General features: G+C 46.4%; 1 protein-coding gene across 3 annotated transcripts in view; it reads right to left on the bottom strand.

The window, feature by feature from the left end:
• The window catches only part of LOC136747483 (synaptotagmin-7), a 45,579-nt gene that overhangs the window by 13,578 nt on the left and 8,214 nt on the right, over nucleotides 1–23,787 (bottom strand). Inside the window, exons 2-5 of one of the 3 annotated variants that reach the window (XM_066700315.1) lie at nucleotides 14,590–14,693; nucleotides 9,630–9,709; nucleotides 2,978–3,343; nucleotides 634–750 (exon numbers count right to left, since the gene is read on the bottom strand). In XM_066700315.1, the coding sequence (XP_066556412.1) occupies nucleotides 634–750; nucleotides 2,978–3,343; nucleotides 9,630–9,709; nucleotides 14,590–14,693 (667 nt within the window). Of the gene's footprint in view, nucleotides 1–633; nucleotides 751–2,977; nucleotides 4,608–9,629; nucleotides 9,710–14,589; nucleotides 14,694–23,787 lie in introns of those variants that run through there. The other 2 variants (XM_066700313.1, XM_066700314.1) reach the window with 2 other exon arrangements.

Here is a 23,787-nt window from a genome sequence, read left to right as displayed (position 1 = left end):
TAATCAAGGCGCTAATATGCCTAAATAGGAAGACTAAGCGAGCTGATTAAGGGAATGGGGAGATTATTAATCAATCAGTGGTTTAATTAAGACTGCATGCCCACCTTGTGCTGGGAGGAATTAAGTGCAGCTTAGAAGCAGGTCCCATCAAACACAGGGCCCTACGCACCACGTCCAATCTGTCTCAGGGTCACACGCCCGATGCCCAGCAGCCTTGCTCTGTTTGCAAGTCAGCTGGCACGACCCTCGCAGCACTGGACCAGTGCGCAGCCTCACTGGACCATTAAGATCCCAGTGAGAACACAGCACTGACCAATAGTGTTTGACTTCCTTCAGGCACCAAGACCTAAACTCAACTGTCCAATCACCTTCCAGGAAACATTCTACCAGAGCACCGAGCCCAGCCCACAACCCTGTACACACATACAAACACACACATGCACACGCACACACACACACTCACTTCTCCCTGTCTCCCATTATGCCCCTCTGTACTTTCTCCCATCTTTCTCTCTCTGTCTTTCTGTCCCTGTCTTGAAATCCCTGTCCCTCTCACCCTATCTTTCTCTCCCCCTTTCCCCTTCTCTCTCCTTCACTCGCCCCCTTCTTTCTCTCTCGCTCTCTGGCTGGTACCTCTTCTCGGGGGGGGTTTCGTGGCTCGCAGGCGCCCCCTGCAGGTCGGGGAGGTTGGCGAAATCGTCCTGCTCAGACAGACCCAGAACCAGGGAAAGCACCACCATCCTCCCTTCACTGAGCGAGAGAAGGAGAGGGGGAAAGAAAAGGAGGAGGGCCAAGGGAGATGGAAGGAGGAGAGAGAGGGAACAAGGGAAAGAAAACAAGGAAAGGAAGGGAAAGAAAGAGAAGAACAGAAAAAGAGAAGTCATAACAGAGCAGCACATACACAGGCGTCTCTCATGGCCCCCGACACCACGGCCCTGGGCATCGTGAATCAGGAGAAGTCCAGGCTTTTGGGGCCTACTGAGTACAAACAGCACTGCCACTGCACAGACCTGAGCAGCTGCCTGAACACTAGCATATTAATTTATGTATCTATCTATGTATCTATCTATCTATGTATCTTTCATTCCTCCACCCTCTATCTCTCTTTGTTCAACCCTCTCACCCCTCTCTCTCTGTCTCTCTCTCCACCTCCAATCCCCCACTCCTTCTCTCTCTCTCTTGCTGCCCTCCTTCAGTATTAAGATATAATTAAGCTTCATTAATGAGATCTGGACTAATTGTTTCTATTTGAGTCTGATAGCGTCTCTGTTTCACTGAGTTATCACTCCTGCTTTCTGGGTCATTCTTCAACCCCCCCCCCCCTCTCTCTCTCTCTATTTATCGTCAGTGTAATGATGCCGTGGACAGCTGATCAATGTGCTGTAGAGTGCCATCTTAACAGCCCCCCCCCCCAACACAGTGACTCACTGACATACACACACACACACTGATTCACATACACACACTGATACACACTGATACACACACACACACTGATTCACATACACACACTGATACACACCCATACACACTGATTCACATACACACATGGATACATAGATATATCGATACACTAATTTTTACACACAGGCACATTCACACACACACACACACACTCACTCACTCTGTCATAAAAGCTAGGTTCACCTCTCTTCCACTTCTCTCTTTCTATCTCTCTAACTGAATAGAGTTAGTTTCTTTCTCCTCTCTTTCACTATTTTCTTCCCAGGCCCTCTCTCTCTCTCTCTCTCTCTCTCTCTCTCTCTCTCTCTCTCTCTCTCTCTCTCTCTCTTTCTCTCTCTCTCTCAGTCAGTACAGGCCAGTCGTCTGCCTGCAGGGTCGCCTGATATTGAGACCAAAACTCGGGAGTCAGGAGATAGAGAGAGGGAGAGAAAAGACAGAGTGTGTGTGTGTCAGTGTGCGTGTGCATGTCTGTGTGTGTGTGCATGTCTGTGTCTGTGTGTGAGCATGTCTGTGTGTGTGTGTGTGTGTGTGTGTGTTATGCTCCCACATAAAGCAAAGGCACCAGCACCAGCTCAGTGACAAACTGACACTACCAGACTGACACTGCCACACTCACACTGCCACACTAACACTATGACACTGCCACACTCACACTGACACATCGACAGACAGTGCCCAGCTGTCATAATATGTGAGTTATAGCTGTCATATCCCACCCCCTCCCTCCCTGTGAATAATGCAGCAGTCCTGTAATAGCTCTCTCATTTATAGCCAATAACACACTGACACCCACTGACACACTACTACCTGTGTGCTGGAGCCCTGAGCTGTGTGTGTGAATGTGTGTCAGTCTGTTTATCGGTTCAGTACAGGTGAGACTGAGAAAGAGTTGCTGTATGTGTAAATGCTTTGGTAACACTTATCATGTCAATAAAGCTTGTTATGAATTTGAATTTGAATTTAGACGGTACAGTGCAGAGAGGGAGAGACATGCAGTAGGATATAAACTCTGTATAAAGTAAATATATAAGTACAACTATATAAAGTATATATATATATATATATATATATATATATATATATATAGAGAGAGAGAGAGAGAGAGAGACAGAGACAGAGACAGACACATAGAGACAGGGACAGAGACACAGAGAGACAGAGACAGAGAAGAGACAGTGACAGGGATAGGTACACATAGAGACAGAGACAGAGAGAGAGACACAGACAGAAAGACAGAGAAGAGACAGGGACAGACACATAGAGACAGAGACAGAGACACATAGAGACAGGGACAGAGACAGACACATAGAGACAGAGACAGACACACATAGAGACAGACACATAGAGACAGAGACAGACACATAGAGACAGAGACAGACACATAGAGACAGAGACACATAGAAACAGAGACAGGGACAGAGAGAAAGACAGAGACAGGGACAGAGACAGGGACAGAGAGGGGAATGGAAAGTGAGACAGTAGGGACAGAGAGAGGGAAACAGAGAAGACTCACAGGAAAGACTTGACGTCCAGCCCTCTGTTCCTGATCTGGCCCATCATGTGGTCCCAGCTGCCCGGGTTCGACCTCGAGCGCCCCCCCCCAGCGCCACGGTAGCGGGAGGCCCCCCCTGGGCCCCCACCGGCCCCCCGCACGCCCCGGGCCCCCCGGCCCCCGCCCCCCCCGGGCTGGCAGTGCAGCTGGCCCAGGCTCTGAGAGGTGGGGGGCAGGTCGCCGAGGGCGGGGGCGCAGGGCTGGCTCAGGGGCTGCTGCAGACTCTGCTGCCTCACCAGCGTGCGCGGCCGGGCGCAGACCCCGGGTGGCGCCGTGGAGGAGAGGTGCTCCAGAGTGGAGGCGGAGGACAGAGAGGGGTCCCCAAAACTGGAGGACAGAGAGACGGAGCAGAGTGGGGGGCAGGGAGAGTTGGAGTGGTGGTATCCGGGGCAGAGCAGGAAAGAAGGGAGCGAGGCATGGAGGGAGGGGCAGCAGCAGAGGAGAGAGGGGTGGCGGGGAGGTGAGGAGGAGGAGCGAGGGAGGAGAGGAGGAGGGCATGGGAAGGAGAGATTGAGGAAGGGGGGAGAGGGAGTGGAGGGTGGGGTGAAAGGAGGAGAAAGAGAGGGAGAGGGGGAGAGGAGGAGGAAGATAAAGAGAGTGAGGAAGGTCAGGCCCAGGCAGTAGCAGCAGTAGTAGCAGTAGCAACAGCAGCAGTAGCAATCTGGCGCATTTTGTGCAGTGTATGCAGTGTGTGTTGTGTGTGCAGTGTGTGTCCTGTGCTGTGCAGTGTGTGCAGTGTGTGTTGTGTGTGCAGTGTGTGCAGTGTGTGTCCTGTGCTGTGCAGTGTGTGCAGTGTGTGTCCTGTGCTGTGCAGTGTGTGCAGTGTGTGTCCTGTGCTGTGCTGTGCGCAGTGCATGTCTAGTCTGAGTGTTGTTGCGAGTGCGTGATTGTGAAAGTATGCGTTTGTGTGTGTGCTGTAAAATCCTCATGTCTTCTGCTTCTCTCTCTCTGTCTTGCTTTGTCTCTCTCTTACTCTGTCTGTCTGTCTGTCTGTCTCTCTCTCTCTCTCTGACTGTCTCTATCTGTATCCAGTGTCAGTGTATTTTTCTGTCTCTTGTCTCTCTGTGCTCTTTTTCTCTCTGAATACGTGTCTCTGTGTTCCCTCTCTCTTTCTCTCTCTATCAGATTAAACACTCCTCCTCTACTCCCCAGAGTGAGCAGCATCTGCTAACTGGCTGCAGTCAATCCCCCAACCCTCCTTCTTTGGCTCTACCTATCTCCTCTCTCTTTCTTGTCCTTCCTACCTCTCCTTCCACTGTTCTTTACCTTTCTCTCTTTCTAACCACGAGAGAGAGAGAGAGAGAAGGAGGGAGGGAGAAAGAGAGGGAGAGACAGAGAGAGGACAGGGACAGTCCAGTTATAGAAATTCTAAAATAGAATCCAATTAGAAAGAGAGGGGGGGGGAGGCAGAGAGAGGAAAAGAGGAGTGTGGACTGATCCCTCAGTGTTGTGTGTTGTTGTGTGTGGTTGTGTTAGTTCTCCATGTGTGTGGTCAATACAGAGACGTAACGTCACACCCCACACTGCACAACCCACCTGCCCTCCCTCCCTTAACACCCATCCATCCAATCACTCCACACTCCTTCGCCTCCCTCCATCCACCCTTCTCTCTCTCTGTCTCACTCACTTGCCAGGTCTCAGAGTGCCAGATTGCAGGTGGCTCTGCACAGTCTGCCATCTCCCTGCCTTCCCCCCTCCTCCTCCTCCTCCTCCTCCTCCTCCTCCTCCTCCTCCCGTTCCTGATGTCATACTGCGCACGCTGTCACTGCGCCGGGGCCCCCCACCCTCCCTGTCCCCCCCCAGCACGCCCCGCTGCCCCCCTGGCACCGACCCGCTGAGAGAGAGAGAGAGAGAGAGAGAGAGAGAGAGAGAGAGAGAGAGAGAGACGGACAGCGACAGAGAGACAGACACACAGGAGAAATCAGAGTTTCAGACAAATCAAGAAATTCCATCGCAAACCACAACACAGAGGGAGGGAGAGGAAGGGAGACGAGCACAGCCAACCAACGCATCAACATCATCATCTTCATCATAATGCAGTGTGTAGTGCTGTGGGGGGAGTGTGTGTGTATTTGTCAGTAAGTGTGTGAGAGTGTGAATGTGTGCGTGAGTGAGTGTGTAACTATGAGTGTATGTGTGTGTGTGTGTGTGTGTGTATTTGGATTGAGGATGTGTGTGTTAGTAAGTGTGTGAGTGTATGAGTGAGTGTGTGAGTATGTCAACGTGATTTATTATTGAGTGTCAGTCATACTGTGTTGTGGTGACTGTGTGACGCACTGCGTGGTACTAATTTTGTGTGTGTGAGTGTGTGTTGAGTTTATGAACTTGGTGGGTATTGTGAAGGTTGTGTTGTGTGTTGTGCTGTTGTGTTGTACTGTGTTGACTACGAGGGAAACCAGAGACAGCCTAAAAGGTTACCCACTAACAATGACAAAACACAACACCAGCATCAACAACAATGGTGCTCACAACAACGACAAAACACAACACCAGCAACAACAACCGCCACAATCTCAACAATTATAATACTGCTACTGTTATGGTTACTCCTACTGCTGCTGCTCCTACTCCTACTGCTACTGATACTGCTACCACTACTACTGTTACTGTTACTCCTACTCCTACTACTACTGTTACTGTAACTGCTGCTACTGCTGCTACTGCTACTGCTGCTGCTACTACTACTGTTACTGTTACTGCTACTGCTACCGCTGCTGCTACTCCTACTTCTACTGTTCCTGCTACTACTAATACTGTTACTGCTGTTACTACTACTACTACTGCTGTTACTGTAACTGCTGCTACTATTACTGCTATTGCTACTACTGCTGTTACTGTAACTGTAACTGTAACTGTAACTGCTACTCCTACTCCTACTGCTACTGCTACTGTTACTGCTATTGCTACTACTGCTGTTACTGTAACTGCTGCTACTGCTACTGTAACTGCTGCTGCTACTGTCACTGCTACAGTCAGTGTTACTGTTACTGCTGCTGCTGCTGCTTCTCTGACTCTACAGTGCGGTCAGTCTATCGACTGTGTCAGGGTTGGGCAGAGCACAGGCAGGGAGAGCAGTGCTGGGAGGAGAGTTAGTGAGTGAGTGAGGAGAGACACACAAAACACAACACAGAACACATCATGACACACCCACTCACAACGGGCAACCCTCTGTGGGCACAGCCAGCGCCGAGGACTTAACCAGGGGAACACTGCTTTATCTCTTAATTGGCTAATTGGTTAATTATTAGGGGGGTGATGTGGCTGGGAGCATTTTGCGGGGGGGTTTTGTAAAGGGAGTTGGGGGTCAGTTGGGGGGTCGGAGGGCGTGCGGTGGTTGGGTTGGGGGGGTGGAGGAAGGGGGGGGGGGATTCAGAGAGGGGGTTAACGAGGGTTGTCCGTCTCCATGGTTTTGTACCCCATGGGCTGGAGGTGAAAGGTTAAAGGTCAAGGAAGGGTCAGTGGGAGGACAGTTGGGAGTCACTGGCAGGGCTGTAGGGAAGACAGGGTGGTGTGTGTGTGTGTGTGTGTCAGGAGAGCATGGTTTGTGTGTTTGTATGTCTGTGTGTGTGTGTGTATGTCTCTCTCTCTGTGCACATGTGTGTGTGTGTGTCATTGCAGACTATTATACTAGTAAATTCATAACTAACAAACTAACTACACAACCAAAGAAAGCCACACTGTTTCAGGCATCTGCGGTTCCACCCCTGACTGGAGGAGTTCAAGTGTCCTGGTCTTTGTCTCGAGACCGGCCTCAGGGCCACATTTGGAGATCTTGGTCTTGGTCTCTACACTTCTGGTCTATGTCTGACTCTGGCTCGCAGCATGTCAAACATGGTTGTGATCTCAGCAGGTAAATCATGGTCTTATGTATTTCAAAGATAATGTCCTCATTATTGTCAAAAATCTAGATTTTCAAAATCCAGAATTTTTTATGTTAATAATATCATTCAGAGTCCTTTCATTACCAAATTTCTAAGCCTATGATGTTTTCAGGAGCCACAGGCTCTCGGCTTTGAACAAACTAATTGGACCCTTTCCACACAACACAATATTTTCTATAATAGTTTCAAAATGACTGATCCATTTTAAATGAATTAAGTATCAGTGAAAGTGAAATACAAGAAGTCCACACTGTTTAAACAGTGCATCATGAATCCGTCTGTTCACATGTGTAATTTACCTGATTTTACAATCACATGGACAACACAAAACCATTTCCATTAAAAGATGCCCACACATCAACTTTAATAATGTGCTCTTTAGTTAAGATTCTCATTAAAAACTTTTTTATATTTACATTTATATTTCTGTTTTTAAGACCTCTGCCTTGCTAATGCACCAACAATAAAAAACTATTTTTTTTGTTTTTCAGATTTTCCATTTGTTTAAACATTATCATGATTATCATTGTAGCTAGAAACTTGACCTTGTCTTGACATCTCTGTTAAATAAATGCCACAAACACACACACACACACACATTTTAACAATATCACACACACTCTCACACACATACACTCATACACACATTGACACTCTCTCTCTCACACACACAGACACACACTCACACACACACACACACACTTGATATAACCAAACACATCCCTTTAAAGATGGACTGACTGACTGATACACTGACACTGACACTGTGTGTGTGCGGGTGTTTTGGAGGAGTGTTTTGTTGTGTGATCAGGAGCGAGGGAGGAGAAGAGGGAGGAGAAGGAAGGGGAGGGTGCCCCTCTTCAGTACAGCCCTGCACAGAGAGAGCAGACTCTTCTTACCCGTTGGCCCTACGACACTCACTTGAGTGACAGGCGAGGATCTCCGTATGGGGCATAGGGAGAAATGTTTAGAACGAACTCCTTGGGAGGGTAGGAGCTCCATTTCTGCTGCACTGTCCTGTCATTGTTATTCCAAAAGTCTCTGTCTAGGTCACTGCGCCAGAGAGAGAGACACATCACAGCAACACACCAATCACAGACGCCCTGACTGACAGTGGGGGGGCAGTGGGCAGGGCCTGGGGCACCGGGGCGGGACGGGAGGGGGCGCAGGGTGTCTTTGAGTTGGAGGAGGGCTGGGATTGGGCGTGGGATGAAGGGGGTGGGACTTGTTATGAAGTTTGCTTGGCCTATAGGGAGGTGAGTGGCTCTGAGGGGCGGGACCGAACTCACTGGGACTCCAGTCTGTTTTAATGTGAAAGTGAAGGGGCGTGGCTTGTGGGGAGTTGTTCCTGTGCAGTGAAGATCCGAGGATTGGCTGCTTCTCATGGTGGGAGGGGCTATGTGCTGAGAGGGGCGGAGTTAAGTAGAATTAGGGCAGGTCTATGGTATATGGGCCCAGTCATGTGAGGGATTTTACAACCAGAGAGTGTGAGAGAGAGAGAGAATATGATCAACAACAGAGAGAAAGATAGATAGAACACAGAGAGCGAGAGAGAGGACAGAGGGGGAGAGAGAGAGAGACTGGCCATATGAAAAGAGAGAGAGATAAAGAACAAAAAGAGAATATGAAAGAGAGTTGGGGAGAGGGAGGAGGAGAAGAAAGAGGAGGAGGACTAGATTACATTCCTTATTGTTTGTGAACGTTTCTGCTTCACTGGGAGTTAATATTAAACACACAGAGCCAGAGAAAGGGGGGAGGGGTCTGTGCATCTCTCCGTGTGTTTGAAAGAACAAAGCAGAGCCTGCCGGAGGAATACAGACATCCAGCAAGAAAGAGAGATGGAGAAACAGAAAGATGGAGAGAATAAAAGGATGAGTGGATCAAAACATCACCCCCCTGTCAGGAAAAAATAGAAACAATGAAGGTAATAATAATAATAATAATAATTAAAATCATTATAATAATATTAAGAACATTAAGAACAAGCACAACACACAGCATGAAGCAACTGCAGAAGAGAAGGAAGCAGGAGGAGGAAGACAAGTTAAAGAGCAGATCAATGTACACCAGCACCCAGACAGGCCACTGCACAGAGACACTGTGGGGACGAGGAGAGGGGGAGCAAGCACTGGAGAGAGAGAGAGAGAGAGAGAGAGAGAAAGAGATGGGTCTGTAGTTAGTTCAGCTGCTCTGGATGGGACTGGGCTGGACTGGGCTGGACTTGGCTGGACTGGGCCAGCACCCATGTGAGAGAGAGAGAGAGAGAGAGAGAGAGAGAGAGAGAGTGCTATAATCAGGATTGAAGTAGAATGACAAGATTAAAAAGAGAGAAAGAGAAAGGGAGGGAGAGAGCAGTCAGGACATTCACAGACAAGCACAGGGAGAGAACCCCAACAGCGTTCACAGAACCGCTTCCCCTAATACCCCACACACCCCTTAATACCCCCTGCACCCCACATACACACTAATACACCATACACCTCCACCCCCCAGTACCTCCTAATACCTCTACATGCCCTCTAATACGCCCCCACACCCTAATATCTCCTCACACCTAACCTGAGTCTGCCTGTCAGTGGGGGTCTTTGTCAGGGAGTGTTGGGGGGTGCGATCTGAGACGATCGGCCTGGGGTGTCCCCCTCAACCCCCTTTCAGAGCTGACAGGGTGTCTGTGTCTCTGGTTGGGTGTCAGATTTCGGGGTCCCCTCTCCCTCCCCACAAGCATCACCTACTTGATGGCTTTTTTCTCCCCCCGGCCGCGCGCTGAGTCTGGGGTTCCCACTGTCTCCACACTGGGCTTATACCTCTTACCCTGATAGAGAGAGAAGGGGGGAGAAAGAAAGAGAGAGAGAGAGAGGGGGAGAGAAGGAGGGAAAGAGGGAGTGGGAAGAGGGAAGATATGACATTACTGCACAGCTGCGCCACTGTCAGGATTCTTCTGTTTCTCTGCATTCGCACTCGAACCCCCCCTGTGTGTAAGACTGTATCTGACCTGAACCCCCTCCATACCTGTGCACCTCCACCTCTCCATTCCCTCTCTCCCCCATTCTTCTTCCACTTCTCTCTCTCCACCAGTCGGTGTGTGTGCGTGAGTGAGTGTGTGTGAGAATGAGTGTGTGAAGGTATGAGACGGCACTTAGAAGAGGTAGACTGGAGCACATTGGATACATTGGAGTCAGAAAATGGATGGGTATATTTTAAGAATATACTACTTGAGGCTCAGGAGCAATTTGTACCAAAACTTAGCAAATTGAGGACCAAAAAACACTGGCCAAAATGGTTTAATAGAGGTATGAAAAAAAATATCAAGAGAAAGAAAATGTTGTATAACGCATACAAAAGGGATAGTGACGAAACAAAATACATAGAATATGTTGAGCTGCAAAGAGATCTTAAGAAAGGGATCAGGAAAGGAAAGAGGGAAATAGAAAGAAACATAGCTCTTGGAGCTAAAACCAATGCAAAGAGCTTTTTTCAATATTACAACAGCAAGCAGTCAATAAAGGAGGAAGTGAAACAGATAAAGGGCAAAAATTGAGGTATCTTGGAAAAGGAACAAGATGTGGCAAATGTTCTAAATGAGTATTTCACAGAGGTTTATTTATTTTTTTGTCATTTAGCTGACACTCTTATCAAGGGCAACTTACATTTGTACCCATTTATACAGCTGGGCATTTTACTGGAGCAATCTAAGTGAAGTACCTTGCTCAAGGGTACAAAAGCACTGCCCCACCCGGGATTTGAACCTTCCAGTCATGAGTCCAGAGCCCTAACCACTACTCCACAATGCTGCCTTTTTACAAAAGAAAAAACAGATGACATGCCACAGGTTGACAATCAGTCCAGTCAAACCCTAAGAGAGATCAGGATAAATGAGGAGGAGGTACTAAAGGGACTAGCAGAATTAAAAACAAACAAATCACCTGGGCCAGATGGGATATTTCCAACAGTACTTAAAGAAATTAGGGGAATTATTTATAGGCCGCTAACTCAAATATTCCAAATGACACTTAGAACAGGGGATGTGCCCACTGAATGGAAGACAGCAAATGTCATACCAATCCACAAGAAAGGGGACAAAACTGAGCCAGGAAATTACAGACCAATCAGTCCCACCTGCATCACCTGTAAAATGTTGGAAAAAATGTAAGACTGAAAGTAGAGGGGCATCTTAATGAAAACCATATTCTTGGAGATAGTCAACATGGGTTTAGACGAGGCAGATCATGTCTTACTAATTTATTGGAATTTTTTGAACATGCAACTGCAGCTGTAGATCACGTAAAAGCATATGATATGATATACTTAGATTTCCAAAAAGCTTTTGATAAGGTTCCACACCAAAGACTGATCCTCAAATTGGAAGCTGTAGGCATTCAGGGTAATGTAAGTAGATGGATTATGAACTGGTTGATGTATAGGAAACAGAGGGAGTCGATTAGAGGAGTTGCTTCTAACTGGAGTGAGGTTGTTAGTGGAGTTCCACAGGGATCAGTACTAGGGCCTTTGCTTTTTCTAATCTATATTAATGATCTGGACTCTGGGATAGTTAGCAAACTTGTCAAATTTGCAGATGATACTAAAATAGGCGGCTCAGCAGATACAATCTTGGCAGCACAGGCTATTCAGAGGGACTTAGATAATATTCAGTTGTGGGCCGACACCTGGCAAATGAAATTTAATATGGACAAGTGCAAGGTATTACATGCAGGTAACAAAAATGTCCACTATAATTACACTATGGGAGGAATAGAACTAGATGAAGTAACACATCAGAAAGACCTAGGAGTCTATGTGGACTCCTCACTTTCTCCATCCAAGCAATGTGGGGAAGCAATAAAAAAGTCAAATGCAATGCTAGGGTATATTGTCAATAGTGTAGAATTTAAAACAAGGGAAGTAATGTTAAGACTGTACAATGCACTAGTTAGAGCTCATCTGGAATACTGTGTGCAGTTCTGGGCACCACACTTCAAGAAGGATATTGCTGCTTTAGAGGCAGTTCAGAGGAGAGCAACCAGACTTATTCCAGGTCTGAAGGGAAAGTCCTACTCAGAGAGACTGAGGGAACTGAACCTTTTCACCCTGGAACAGAGGAGACTACGTGGGGACTTGATCCAAGTCTTCAAAATCATGAAAGGCATCGACCACATCAAACAAGAGGAGCTTTTCCAGATCAGCAGGGACACACGCACCAGGGACACATATGGAAATTGGGCTTCAAGGCATTCAAAACGGAAAACAGGAGACACTTCTTTACACAGAGAGTAGTCAAAATCTTGAATAAACTGCCCAGTGATGTGGTAGAAGCTGAAAGTTTGGGAACATTTAAAAATAGACTGGATAGGATCCTTGGATCACTTAGATATTAATGTACACCAAACGAGCACGATGGGTCGAATGGCCTCCTCTCGTTTGTAAACTTTCTTATGTTCTTATGTTCTTATGTGTGCGTGAGTGTGTGTGTCTGCGTGAGTGTGTGAGTGTGTGTGAGTGAGTGTGTGTGTGAGTGAGTGAGTGTCTGAGTGTGTGTGTGAGTGAGTGTTCCTGATGGCCCAGATCACCAGATCAGCAACAGCTCATTGATTATTTATCAACATCATAAAATCTTCAGGAAGAGAAAGCAAGAGAGAGGAGGGGAAGCCTTACAGAAACTGAGATATGAACCTGAGAGAAGAACTGACTGAATGAATAAGAGAGAGAGAGAGGAGATATTAGATCAATATTCTGACATAAAGACAGGGAGAAAGAGAGAGAAAAAGAGAGTCAGAGAGAGGGATTCAAAGACAGAGATAGATAGAGAGAAGTGACAGAGTGATTCACTTTGACAGAGAGAGAGAGAGAGGGAGAGGGTGAACAGTTAGACAAACAGAGATGGGGGAGAGGAAGAGAAGCAGACGGACAAAGACTGAGAGACAGGGAGGAAGAGAAACAAAACAGGCAAGAAGAGAGAGACAGATGGAGAGTGAGAAAAGAGTTTCAGAGAGAACAAATGAGGGAGGAGAGAGCAGGGGAATAGCAGAGACAGGGAGAGTGATTGACAGACAGACAGGCGGACAGACAGACAGGAACAGATAGCACTCAGATTGATACACTTATCTTTCTCTCCTTGCAGCTGTGTTTGTGTTGGTGCTGCTGTAGCCCAGGCCTCTCCACTGATATTACTGTCATCGTCAGACAATTAGCTAAGTGTGTCTAATTAAGATCATCACTGAACAGCAACACTGGCACTGTGAGTGTGTGTGTGTGAGTGTGTGTGAGTGTGTGTGTATCAGTATGTCACTTACTGACTGACTGACACAGTGACTGACTGACTGACACAGTGACTGACTGTCCTAACCCCCGCCAGTCTTCTCCAACGATGTCGGGCTCAGTTGCTGCATTATTTTTAAATGTGAGAATCAGTGAAATTCAGGATGAATCAGAGAGCAGTGAGACACTGGGGGTGTGATGGAGAGGGGGCTGTTCAGATTTGGGTGAGGAGGAGAGGAGAGAGGGCGGCTCTGGGCATGCCCACAGTTTTCACTTTTAAGTGCAACATTATACACAGACGCTCAGTATGACTGTGTCACTGGGTGTGTGTCAGTGTGTGTGTGTGTGTGTGAGTGTGCTAGTGTATGAGTGTGTGTGTGTCAGTGTCAGTGAGTAAGACTGTGTATGTGAGTTTATGTGCGTCTGTGTGTGTGAGTGTGTGGGTGTGTCAGTGTGTGTGTCTGTGATTATTTATTGTTATTTATGTTCAGGAAAAATTGAGAGTTGCCAAAAATAGGAGAGGCAGAAAGAGATGGAGATAAAAGGCAGAGAGGGAGAGAAGGAGGGAGTTACAGTGTTACAGTGTCTCAGTGTCTGTGTGTCTGTCTGTGTCTCAGTGTCAGAGTGTTTGTGTCTGTCTGTGTCTGTGTGTTTCTGTGTATTTCAGAATATGAAGTACTAATACAGTATATGTTTTATAGACTAGGACCTATGCTCCCTCCATATGGTTCCTCACCTCTATTCCTTGCCTTTGATCGTAATGACTCCTGTATTATAATCTCTTATGTTTTACGTCATGTCTTACCAACACCCCACTCTCCCTGCATATCCCTATATCCTCTCCCTTTCTTCTCTTTCTTTGCTTTCTTCTAAATGGAAGGATTGGGTAGATTTAATTTCTCTCATTAGGGATTTCAATAAATTAAACCCCAGTAAATTCCTAGGTCAATAGGTTAAAGAGTAACAGTGTTGAAAGGTCAAAAGGTCCACTGACACTGTACTATACTGATCTGTACCACACTGACACTGTACTGTACTTTACCACACTGTACTGTATTGTACCACAGTCTCTGTACTGCATTTGTTTAGTGTAATTGCTGATATTGATGCTGCTGTCACTGCTATTGTTAGTGTCACAGCTCCTCTTACTCACACTGTAACTGATACTGTTATTGTTACTCATTGCATGACACTTAGTGCTACAAACACTGATGCTGCTGTCACTGCAATTATTCATATTTATTTAATTATTTACTTTTATTATTATTGTTTTAGAGATGCCCACTTACGCAGTGACAGTTGTCACTCAATAGGTACATTTCACACAACACAATTAGAGCAAATGAAAAAGCACAATTTACAATATAAATCTGAAGTGTATACAATATAACTAAAGTGTAAACCAGTCTGTGCCAGTCTGTGCCAGTCTGCTTCACTCACCAGTTTGCGTTGGCACCATCCACAGATCCCACACAGCGCCACAGCCCAGACAGCACACACTGTCACTGCCAGAGAGACCAGGAACACACTGAGAGACACAGAGCCTGCAGAGAGAGGCAGAGAGAGGGAGAGAGAGGGAGAGAAACAGATAAAAAGAGAGTACATTAACACTGCATTGACCTTGAGAAATGGAGAGAGGAGGGGGGTTAACACAGACACACTGACAGACTGAACATTACGGTACATTAACACTGCACTCATCCCCAGAGAATGGGAGATGGTTAGACAGTACAGAGAGGAAAGAGAGACAGTGCTGCTGCTGCTACTAAAATATAAAATACTGCAACTGTGGTGAAGCGTGTTATTTTGGTGTGTAGCATGCAGTGTGTCAGTGTGCATTGTGTAGTCTTGCAGTTGTGCAGTGTAGTGTATAGCATGTAGTTGTGTTGTGTGTATTATGCAGTGTGCAGTTGTGTAGTTGTGCCGTGTGATTGTGTATCTGTGTCTGGAGCTGAAGCTGACTGCACTAATTACCTTTTACTCCTAATTACTTCTAAATCATGAATAATTGGTTCCTTCTTGCTTGCCAACCCATTGTCTCGCAATTTCTCCTCCCATCGTCTCCACCTCTCCCTCCCTCTCTCCACCTCCCCCCCACCATCTCTTAGAAAGAATTCAAAATCACAATATTTTATCTTACAGAAGAGAGAGAGAGAGAGAGAGAGAGAGAGAGAGAGAGAGAGAGAGAGAGAGAGAGAGAGAGAGAGAGAGAGAATATTTTAGAACGAGATCAGTGTTGGCTCCAGTCTGGGCCCTATACTATATGTTAGTGTGTACAGTGTATGTGTGTGTGTGTGTGTGTGTGTACATTTTGTACATATTTATAGCATATGTGTATTTGGGTGTACCATGTGTGAGTGCATGAGTCTCACGCATTGATGTTTTGAAAACTTGAGAGCTATGGTAGAGAGTGTGTGTGTGTGTGTATGATATGTGTGTACAGTGTGTGTGCGTGTACAGTGTGTGTGCGTGTGTGTACAGTGTGTATGTGAGTGTGCAGAGTAGGGCTGTCTTCCAAGGTTCATTTGGTCTCCAGACATTTGAAGGTTCGGCACTTGACAATCACATCGATGTAGGGCTGTGCGATATGACGATATATATCGTATGACGATAGTAAAACGTACATGGTTTCATATTATGCTATATAATTTATATCGTGGTGTCGCAAATTGCAAACTTTACGGCAGTATTTTTCGTCATTAGGACGCTTTGCGTTCTTCCCGGTTCTTCCACACGTGTCGGATGCGGCAAGAAATGTGCATCAGAAACACAGACAGCATGTAGGAGAGTGAAGTGACACAGAATAACCAACATAACCAAGAGATACTGTAATGCGCAAGCGCACATGTTGCCCACCGCTCTTGTCGCCGGGCTGTGCAGATGATAATGCGCCACTATAAACCCGGATGTGGTAAATCTTCTTGAATCTGTACCTTTTACAGCGCATGTGTTGCGTAATTACTATTACTTGTGTTATTGTTGTTATGTGACAGTAAATCATACTGTGTATATGTATATATGTGCTCTGAGGAAGATAAGTCGAAACGCGTAAGCATTATGATGTTCACTTTTTCTCTAATAAATAATTTTTGAGACATCGGTGAATATGGACTGTTTTTAGACGGGAGCTGCTGTACCATCCTTCCTATATTATACACATAACAACATAACATACGTAATAGTAATCACACAACACTTGCCCTGTAATGTGTTGCATTCTGCATATATTTACCATGACAGCCTGCATGTAGTATTTGTTAGTTTTGCTTATTGAAGGATTAACGAAATACTTGTAGTTTGAATGTCTTTGGTCTTATTTTGTGGCTTGATTGGATAAAAATAAGAAATATCGATATATATCGTGTATTGCCCAAACTCCTAAAAATATCGAGATATTATTTTTAAGTCATATCGGCCAGCCCTACATCGATGTTTTTGTCTTGTTGACACAGAAACTGACAGTGTGTGAATATTGTATCGCCACCGCACTCAATAAAGGGTTAATGGGGTGAAGGCGTTGCAGTGGGGAGGAGTGCAGGGAGAGGAGTAACAGGTGAAGGAGGCGGAAGCTCGAGTCAGTGAGACCTGTTTGTGCTGCACTAATAATACATACAACAATTTGGTGTTGCACCCACAATGATGAGTTGGGTCTAAACCCCCGCAAACGTTACAATACTAAACCACACTTCAGATGCGCCACAGAGCCCATCTAAATTAAAACATGTGATTTGTATACTGCCCATTACTTCGATAAAAGTTGTTGAATATATAAAAAAGTTCAGAACCGTCATAAAAAGACCCTCGGTCGTATCAGCAGTATCAGTATATTTGGAGCAGATTTAAATTTAAACAATGTATTTTGAAAATATACGATTAAATTGATATATTTTTGTTCTTCTTCTGCGTTATTGTTTCCTTATCAGCATTTAATGCAAAGTGTTGTGCAATAATGGAAACTTAAAACAATCTGCTGTTTGGCATGTTTTGCTAAATGCACAGAAGACCCCCAATAAGCTTCATGCAAGCTGTGCAACTGAACATTGGTTACACGGAGGAACAATCAATCTCCGGCATCATTTAACCAACTAAGTTTAAATTGTTATGCATGATGTATTAGGCTTAATGGGTCAATTGAATAGAACCGAAAGCAGCGCACTGGATATGATCCCGTGTTTAGTACGGAGCTCCGTACTATCTCTGCAAGTTCGTTGCAATCGATCCATTATTATTTGTATTATTATGAATAGTAATAATATACCTAAAAATATATAATGTTGACACAAACTCTGAACTGTAGAAGGGAGTCTTTGTATTATAGTTAACCCAAATGTTAAGGTTTCTGTGTTCGGCGTCTTTAGTATTTACTACTTTCAATATAGTTTTATTTGTTTAATGTTACTGAACACTGGGGTATATTCATCAGGGGTTTAAAACGATTCTCTATTTCGGACACTTTTTCTGTATTGAATAAAATACACATTTAAGTTTAAATTTACGTTAGATGCATACTGTTTATTGTGAGTAAAGTGCTGTTCCTGAAAGGTTAACATGTTTCATTCATATCTATCACTAGTTGCTAATTTGAACTCATCGATAAATAATGCAAATTAGCACCAAAGCTTCGAACCTTCGTTCGGTAATGTGTTCCAAACCTTCGAAGGTACAAATTGACCCTTCGGGAAATCCCTAGTGCAAAGAGAGTGGGTGAGTGAGTGTGTCTGTAAGGCTAATAGTGTATGAGCTTGTTACACAGACATCAAAGATCTTCTATTTATATAAGATAGTCAAACTCCGCCTATTGAACATTGGAACATCCTTTTTAGGATTATGGGATTTCACGGAGTTTCGGTGGCGCTATTCGCCAATCTATAGAGTGCAAAACCTGCCTCATGAAGCCGCTGCTAGAGACAGCACTGCGTCGATAAAGCGCTCTAGGCCAAGTGAAAACACTGCTGTTGAAATAATAACTCGTATATGTTATGGAGGAGTGTCTCTAATACAGTCCAGGTGCATCGTGTTAAAAAATGCACTTGTTTTTTTAAAGAGAAATCTTGGAATATGCAATGAGGCAGTTTTTCAGGACACTTAAATGCCAGTAGTTTCAGAAAAGTACTTTTAATAAATAGTTTGGTTACATTTAATCAACATGAAAACACAACACAGATTATTTCCCCCAACAATTCTGAGAAATGGGATTGTTTTCAGAAGATATTTGTGTCTACCCTATACATGTCATTCATAAGTTCATGTCGTGTGAAGAGTCTCTCTTTGTATGAGAGATTTTGCGCAGTTTGTGTAGCTCAGCTTCAATTCACAGTCCTCTCACCCCAAACTGCACGAGACGACATCTCTAATACAATAAGTGACACGCCAACTACTGTTCACCTGCACAGCCAGGTGTCGTGCCTGAGTGCAACTGTGGAAGTTTGAATATTAGAGAGAGAGAAAAGGAATGTAGCAGAGTACAAGGAGAGAGAGTGGGAGATATATAAAGATTAAGAGAGAGAGAGCAACAGAGTGGGGGGGTGTTCACTGTGCTTGGAGGGACACATTAATTAGAACATTAACAAGCTTTCTGATTAATAAGGGCAGAACATGAGCAAGAACGAGGGATAGAGGAGGATGAACAGAGAGAGAGGGAGAGTGAAGGAAAGAAAGAGAGCAGGAGAAAGGGAAAGAGGGAGAGAGAAAGATCCGCAGTCACACCAACAAAGAGCACCTATTTCATTTTTCAGACACAGATTCTCTATCTCTCTTTCTTTCCTCCAGTCCCCTTCCTCTTCTCCCTCTCCCCCTCTCTCCCCAATCCATTTCTCTCTCCCCAGTCCCTCTCTTTCCCAATCCCACTCCCTCCCTCTCTGTATCTCCTCCCTCCGTCACGATGCAGGATCAGAGAGAAGTGTGAATATTCTCATCCACACTTGCTGCTAAATATAGACCCTGCTCCCTGATACACTGTACTGTACTGCTGTGGATACAGGCACAGCTCCCTTGTATAGACACTCTCCTTGCTCAATTCTGACCCAGTTCCACTGCCTCTGTACAGCCCGGTCTCTATACTACAGCACCAGTGCAGGACACGCGCACAGCCCGGTCTCTATACTGTAACACAGACTGTACAGTGTAGGACATCCACACATTACATATTTTAGTCCTAGGCTCTTTTTCTCTCCCTACCTCCTTCTCTCCTACACCTACTTATAACCCCCCTATCTCTCTCTTGCGGCATAACAAGTCTTAATTTTGAATTTGAGGGAAGTTTTGAAATGAGTGGGTGATGGAGTGAGGGATGGGAAGAGATGAAGCAAACGAGGGGGAGAGGGAGTAGAAGAGACACAGATAACAGGCTGTTGTTCTTGTGTTTGATTGTAATTGCTTCTATTTAACTGTAATAATCCTGCATGAAAGATACAAGGACTTTGACAACAGTGTGGGAGACAGAGAGAGGGAGAGGGAAGGAGAGGGAGAGACAGAGAAAAGGAGGAGGGGGAGAGGGAGAGGGCAAAAGGGAGAGAGAGTGAAGGAGACAGTAAGTGAGAGAGCGAGGGAGAAGGAGGGGGAAAGAGAATTGGAGGATATAAACTAGGGAAAGGAGGATAATATAATTGACACCTCTCTCCCACTCATTCTCTCTTTCTCTCCTCCTTCCTGTTTTTCATTTTTTCATCCCTCTCTCTCTGCTTCAGTGCTGTGACTACACTACACCAGCAGAGCAGCCAAGAAGGCAGTAACAATAGTTAACACACAGTATGAGACAACTATCACATCTCTCTCTCTCTCTCTCTCTCTCTCTCTCTCTCTCTCTCTCTCTCATGTGTACACATGCTCAGATCAGCTTCTCTCTGGGTTATTGTGATGAATGGACCAAGCGGACAAACATCCACCCATCTCTCTCTCTGCATCTCCCTCCCCCCATTCTTGACTCTCTCCATCACCTCTCTCTTTCTCTATACACTTCTCCATACATCATCTTCCCTCTCTCATCTCATCCCCCCTTCCTGATGCCCCCCCACTTTTCTCTCTCTCTATGTCAGGCCCAAATTCATCCACACTCAAACTCATGCTGCACTGATCCTGATCCTCTCAGGTTGTTTAAAATATAGAAAAATAAACACCTGATGGTTTGGCACTAAACTTAATTAATTAATTACAAATTGAGAATACTTGTTGCCTGAAGTTGTCTATGTCTAATTGTGTGTGTCTTTGTCTCTGTAACAGACTGTGCATGTGTGTGCCAGTGTGTGAGTGTGTATATCAGTGTGTCTAAGTGTTTGTATCAGTGTGTGAATGCTTGTATGTGAGTGTTTATCAGTGCATGTGTGTGTCAATGTGTGTATCAGTGTGTGAGTGTCTGTCAGTGTGTGTGAGTGTGTGTATGTGAGTGTCATTGTATGTGTATGAGAGTGTGTATCAGTGTCTGTGCCAGTGTGTTTGTGAGTGTGTATATCAGTGTCCGTGTGTGTGAGTGTTGGTATCAGTGTGTGTATGTGTGTATGTGTGTGTGTGTGCTTATCAATGTGAGATTTTCTGTGAGCGTGTCAGTGTGTGTGTCAGTGTGTGTCAGAGTGTGGCAGTGTGTGTGTCAGTGTGTGTCAGAGTGTGGAAGTGTGTGTGGCAGTGTGTGTGTAAGTGTGTGTGGCAGTGTGTGGCAGTGTGTGTAAGTGTGTGTGTAAGTGTGTGTGTCAGAGTGTGGCAGTGTGTGTGTCAGTGTGTGTGTAAGTGTGTGTGGCAGTGTGTGTGTGTCAGTGTGTGTGTCAGAGTGTGGCAGTGTGTGTGTGTCAGAGTGTGTGTCAGTGTGTGTGTCAGTGTGTGTCAGTGTGTGTCAGAGTGTGTCAGTGTGTGTGTAAGTGTGTGTGGCAGTGTGTGTCAGTGTGTGTGTAAGTGTGTGTCAGAGTGTGTCAGTATGTGTGTAAGTGTGTGTGGCAGTGTGTGTGTAAGTGTGTGCGGCAGTGTGTGTGTCAGAGTGTGGCAGTGTGTGTGTCAGTGTGTGTGTAAGTGTGTGTGTCAGTGTGTGTCAGTGTGTGTGTCAGAGTGTGGCAGTGTGTGTGTGTCAGTGTGTGTGTCAGTGTGTGTGTCAGTGTGTGTCAGTGTGTGTCAGAGTGTGTCAGTGTGTGTGTAAGTGTGTGTGGCAGTGTGTGTCAGTGTGTGTGTAAGTGTGTGTGGCAGTGTGTGTGTAAGTGTGTGTCAGAGTGTGTCAGTGTGTGTGTAAGTGTGTGTGGCAGTGTGTGTGTAAGTGTGTGTGTCAGTGTGTGTCAGTGTGTTTGTCAGTGTGTGTCAGAGTGTGGCAGTGTGTGTGTGTCAGTGTGTGTGTAAGTGTGTGTGGCAGTGTGTGGCAGTGTGTGTGGCAGTGTGTGTAAGTGTGTGTGGCAGTGTGAGTGTCAGCCCGTGTCTGTGGGTGGCAGTAATTGCCCGTCTCCTGATTACCCCTCTGATCACAGTGTGACTCACTGGGCTGATGGGGGGATTCTGCGTGGGCACAGAGAGAGAGGGAGAGAGGGAGAAGTACAGGAGCAAGAGAGAGAGGGGTGAGATGAAGAGAGAGAGAGAGAGAGAGACAGACACTGAGTCAGGGATCCCCCCCTCTTCTTCTCCCCCACACAGACCCAGAATAACCTGGAAGAATTCCCAGATCAGTTATTCTATTCCAGAATAGAGACCCCCCCCCCACACACACACACATTCACACTCACGCACTCACACACACTCACAGTCCAGTCCAGTCCAGTCCAGTCCAGCTGTGTGTCTGTCTCAGTCCAGTCCAGCTGTCCCTCAGCTGTGTCTCTGCGCTCAGTGGCAGGTGGGGAATCACAGGCTGTCATGAATTATTCAGCACACCCGTCTATAAACACACACAAGCTGCTCTCCTCACAGCGCTCTGCCTCTCAGTCGCTCTGCCTCTCTCCTGATCTCTCCATCACACTCATTCGGTCCTCCAGTCTCTGTCTCTGTCTTTCTCTCTCTTTCTTTCTTGTCTGTCTCTGTCTCTTTTTTAAATCATTCTGTCAATCACTCTCAGTGACACTGTGTGTCTCTCTGTCTCTGTGTCTCATTCTCTCCCTCTCCCAGCTCCGCCCCCCCCCTCTCAATGCACAGTGAATGTGTGTTCAGGCAGCAGACCCACAGACAGGCAGAAGAGACGGGGGACTGGAGCCGGACATCTGTGCTACACTGATACACGCTGACACACACACTGAAACTCACACAGACACACATACACACTCACACAGACACACACACACAAAGTCACACACACTGACACACTCACACACAGACACACACACTGGCTCTCACAGACACACACACAGACACACACAGACACACACAGACACACACTCTGACACTCACACACACTGACACTCACACAGACACAGACACACACACAGACACACACACACTGACACACTCACACAGACACAGACACACACACACACTGACACACACAGACACACACTCTGACACTCACACACACTGACACTCACACAGACACAGACACACACACAGACACACACACACTGACACACTCACACAGACACAGACACACACTCACTCACACACACACAGACACACTGACACACACACACACACTGACACACTCACACAGACACACACACACACACACACACTGACACACACACACACACACACACACACACACACACTGACACACACACACACACACACACACACACACAGACACTCACGCACTCACACATACACACAGACACTCACACACACTCACGCAGACACACAGACACACACACTCACACTGCACTCTGGCCCCACAGGAGGAGCCTGTCCTTAAAGTTTGTTTGCCATTTCCATGGCAACCTTGATCAGGATGTACAGTGACAAACATCCTGTCGCCTGGTCAGACTGAGAGAGAGAGAGAAAGAGAGGGAGATAGGGAGAGGGAGAGGAGAGGCAATGGGAGAAAGCACAAGGGAAAGAGAGAGGGTGAGAGAGGAGAAGGAGAGGGAGAAGGGGAAAAGGGAATAGGGAGAATGAGACAGAAAGAAACTCCACAGCAGCACTCCCAACAACAGCTGCCGAGCTGGGTGCCTGCCACTGGGCTGTGCAGTGTAGAGGAGAGCCCTGAAATACTGTCTGCATCTGAAATGCAGAGACCCAGAGGGTCTCAGCACAGCACCCTGAGGCAGCAGGGACCCCCCTACAGCTGCTCTGAGACACCCCCCCTTCAGCCACACCAGCACTGGGCCGAAACAATCAAATAGCAGAACGAGCTGGAGTGACAGGCCCTGAGCAGAGGACTCGCCCCCACAGACCACCTGACCCAGATCACAGACCCCACACTGAGACAGACTCTGACCAGACACAGACTCGGTGATCACAGCCTGGAGGTGGAGGCTGGACGACACAGGCAGACCTGGAACCCCAGAGACAGACGCCCATGTGAACCGTGTGGGTCTGGGGAGGTAGAGACAGAGGTGCAAAATTCACACAGGTCAGAGACGCCTTCCTCAGCACAGAGGCCCGGCTCAGGGGGACAGGAAGGCACAGAGACTGCGCTGCGATCGCAGCAGAATACAGCACAGCCCCCACAGGGCCAGAGGACACACAGCCACGTCTCCTCACCACCAACAACAACACAGCACATAGTCCTGTAAACGTCTGGACATA

Source organism: Amia ocellicauda, chromosome 4 (assembly GCF_036373705.1).
Source record: "Amia ocellicauda isolate fAmiCal2 chromosome 4, fAmiCal2.hap1, whole genome shotgun sequence".
Lineage (NCBI taxonomy): Eukaryota > Metazoa > Chordata > Actinopteri > Amiiformes > Amiidae > Amia > Amia ocellicauda.
Note: the sequence above shows the minus strand (reverse complement) of the source record. Positions and strands in the feature narration are given on the sequence as shown.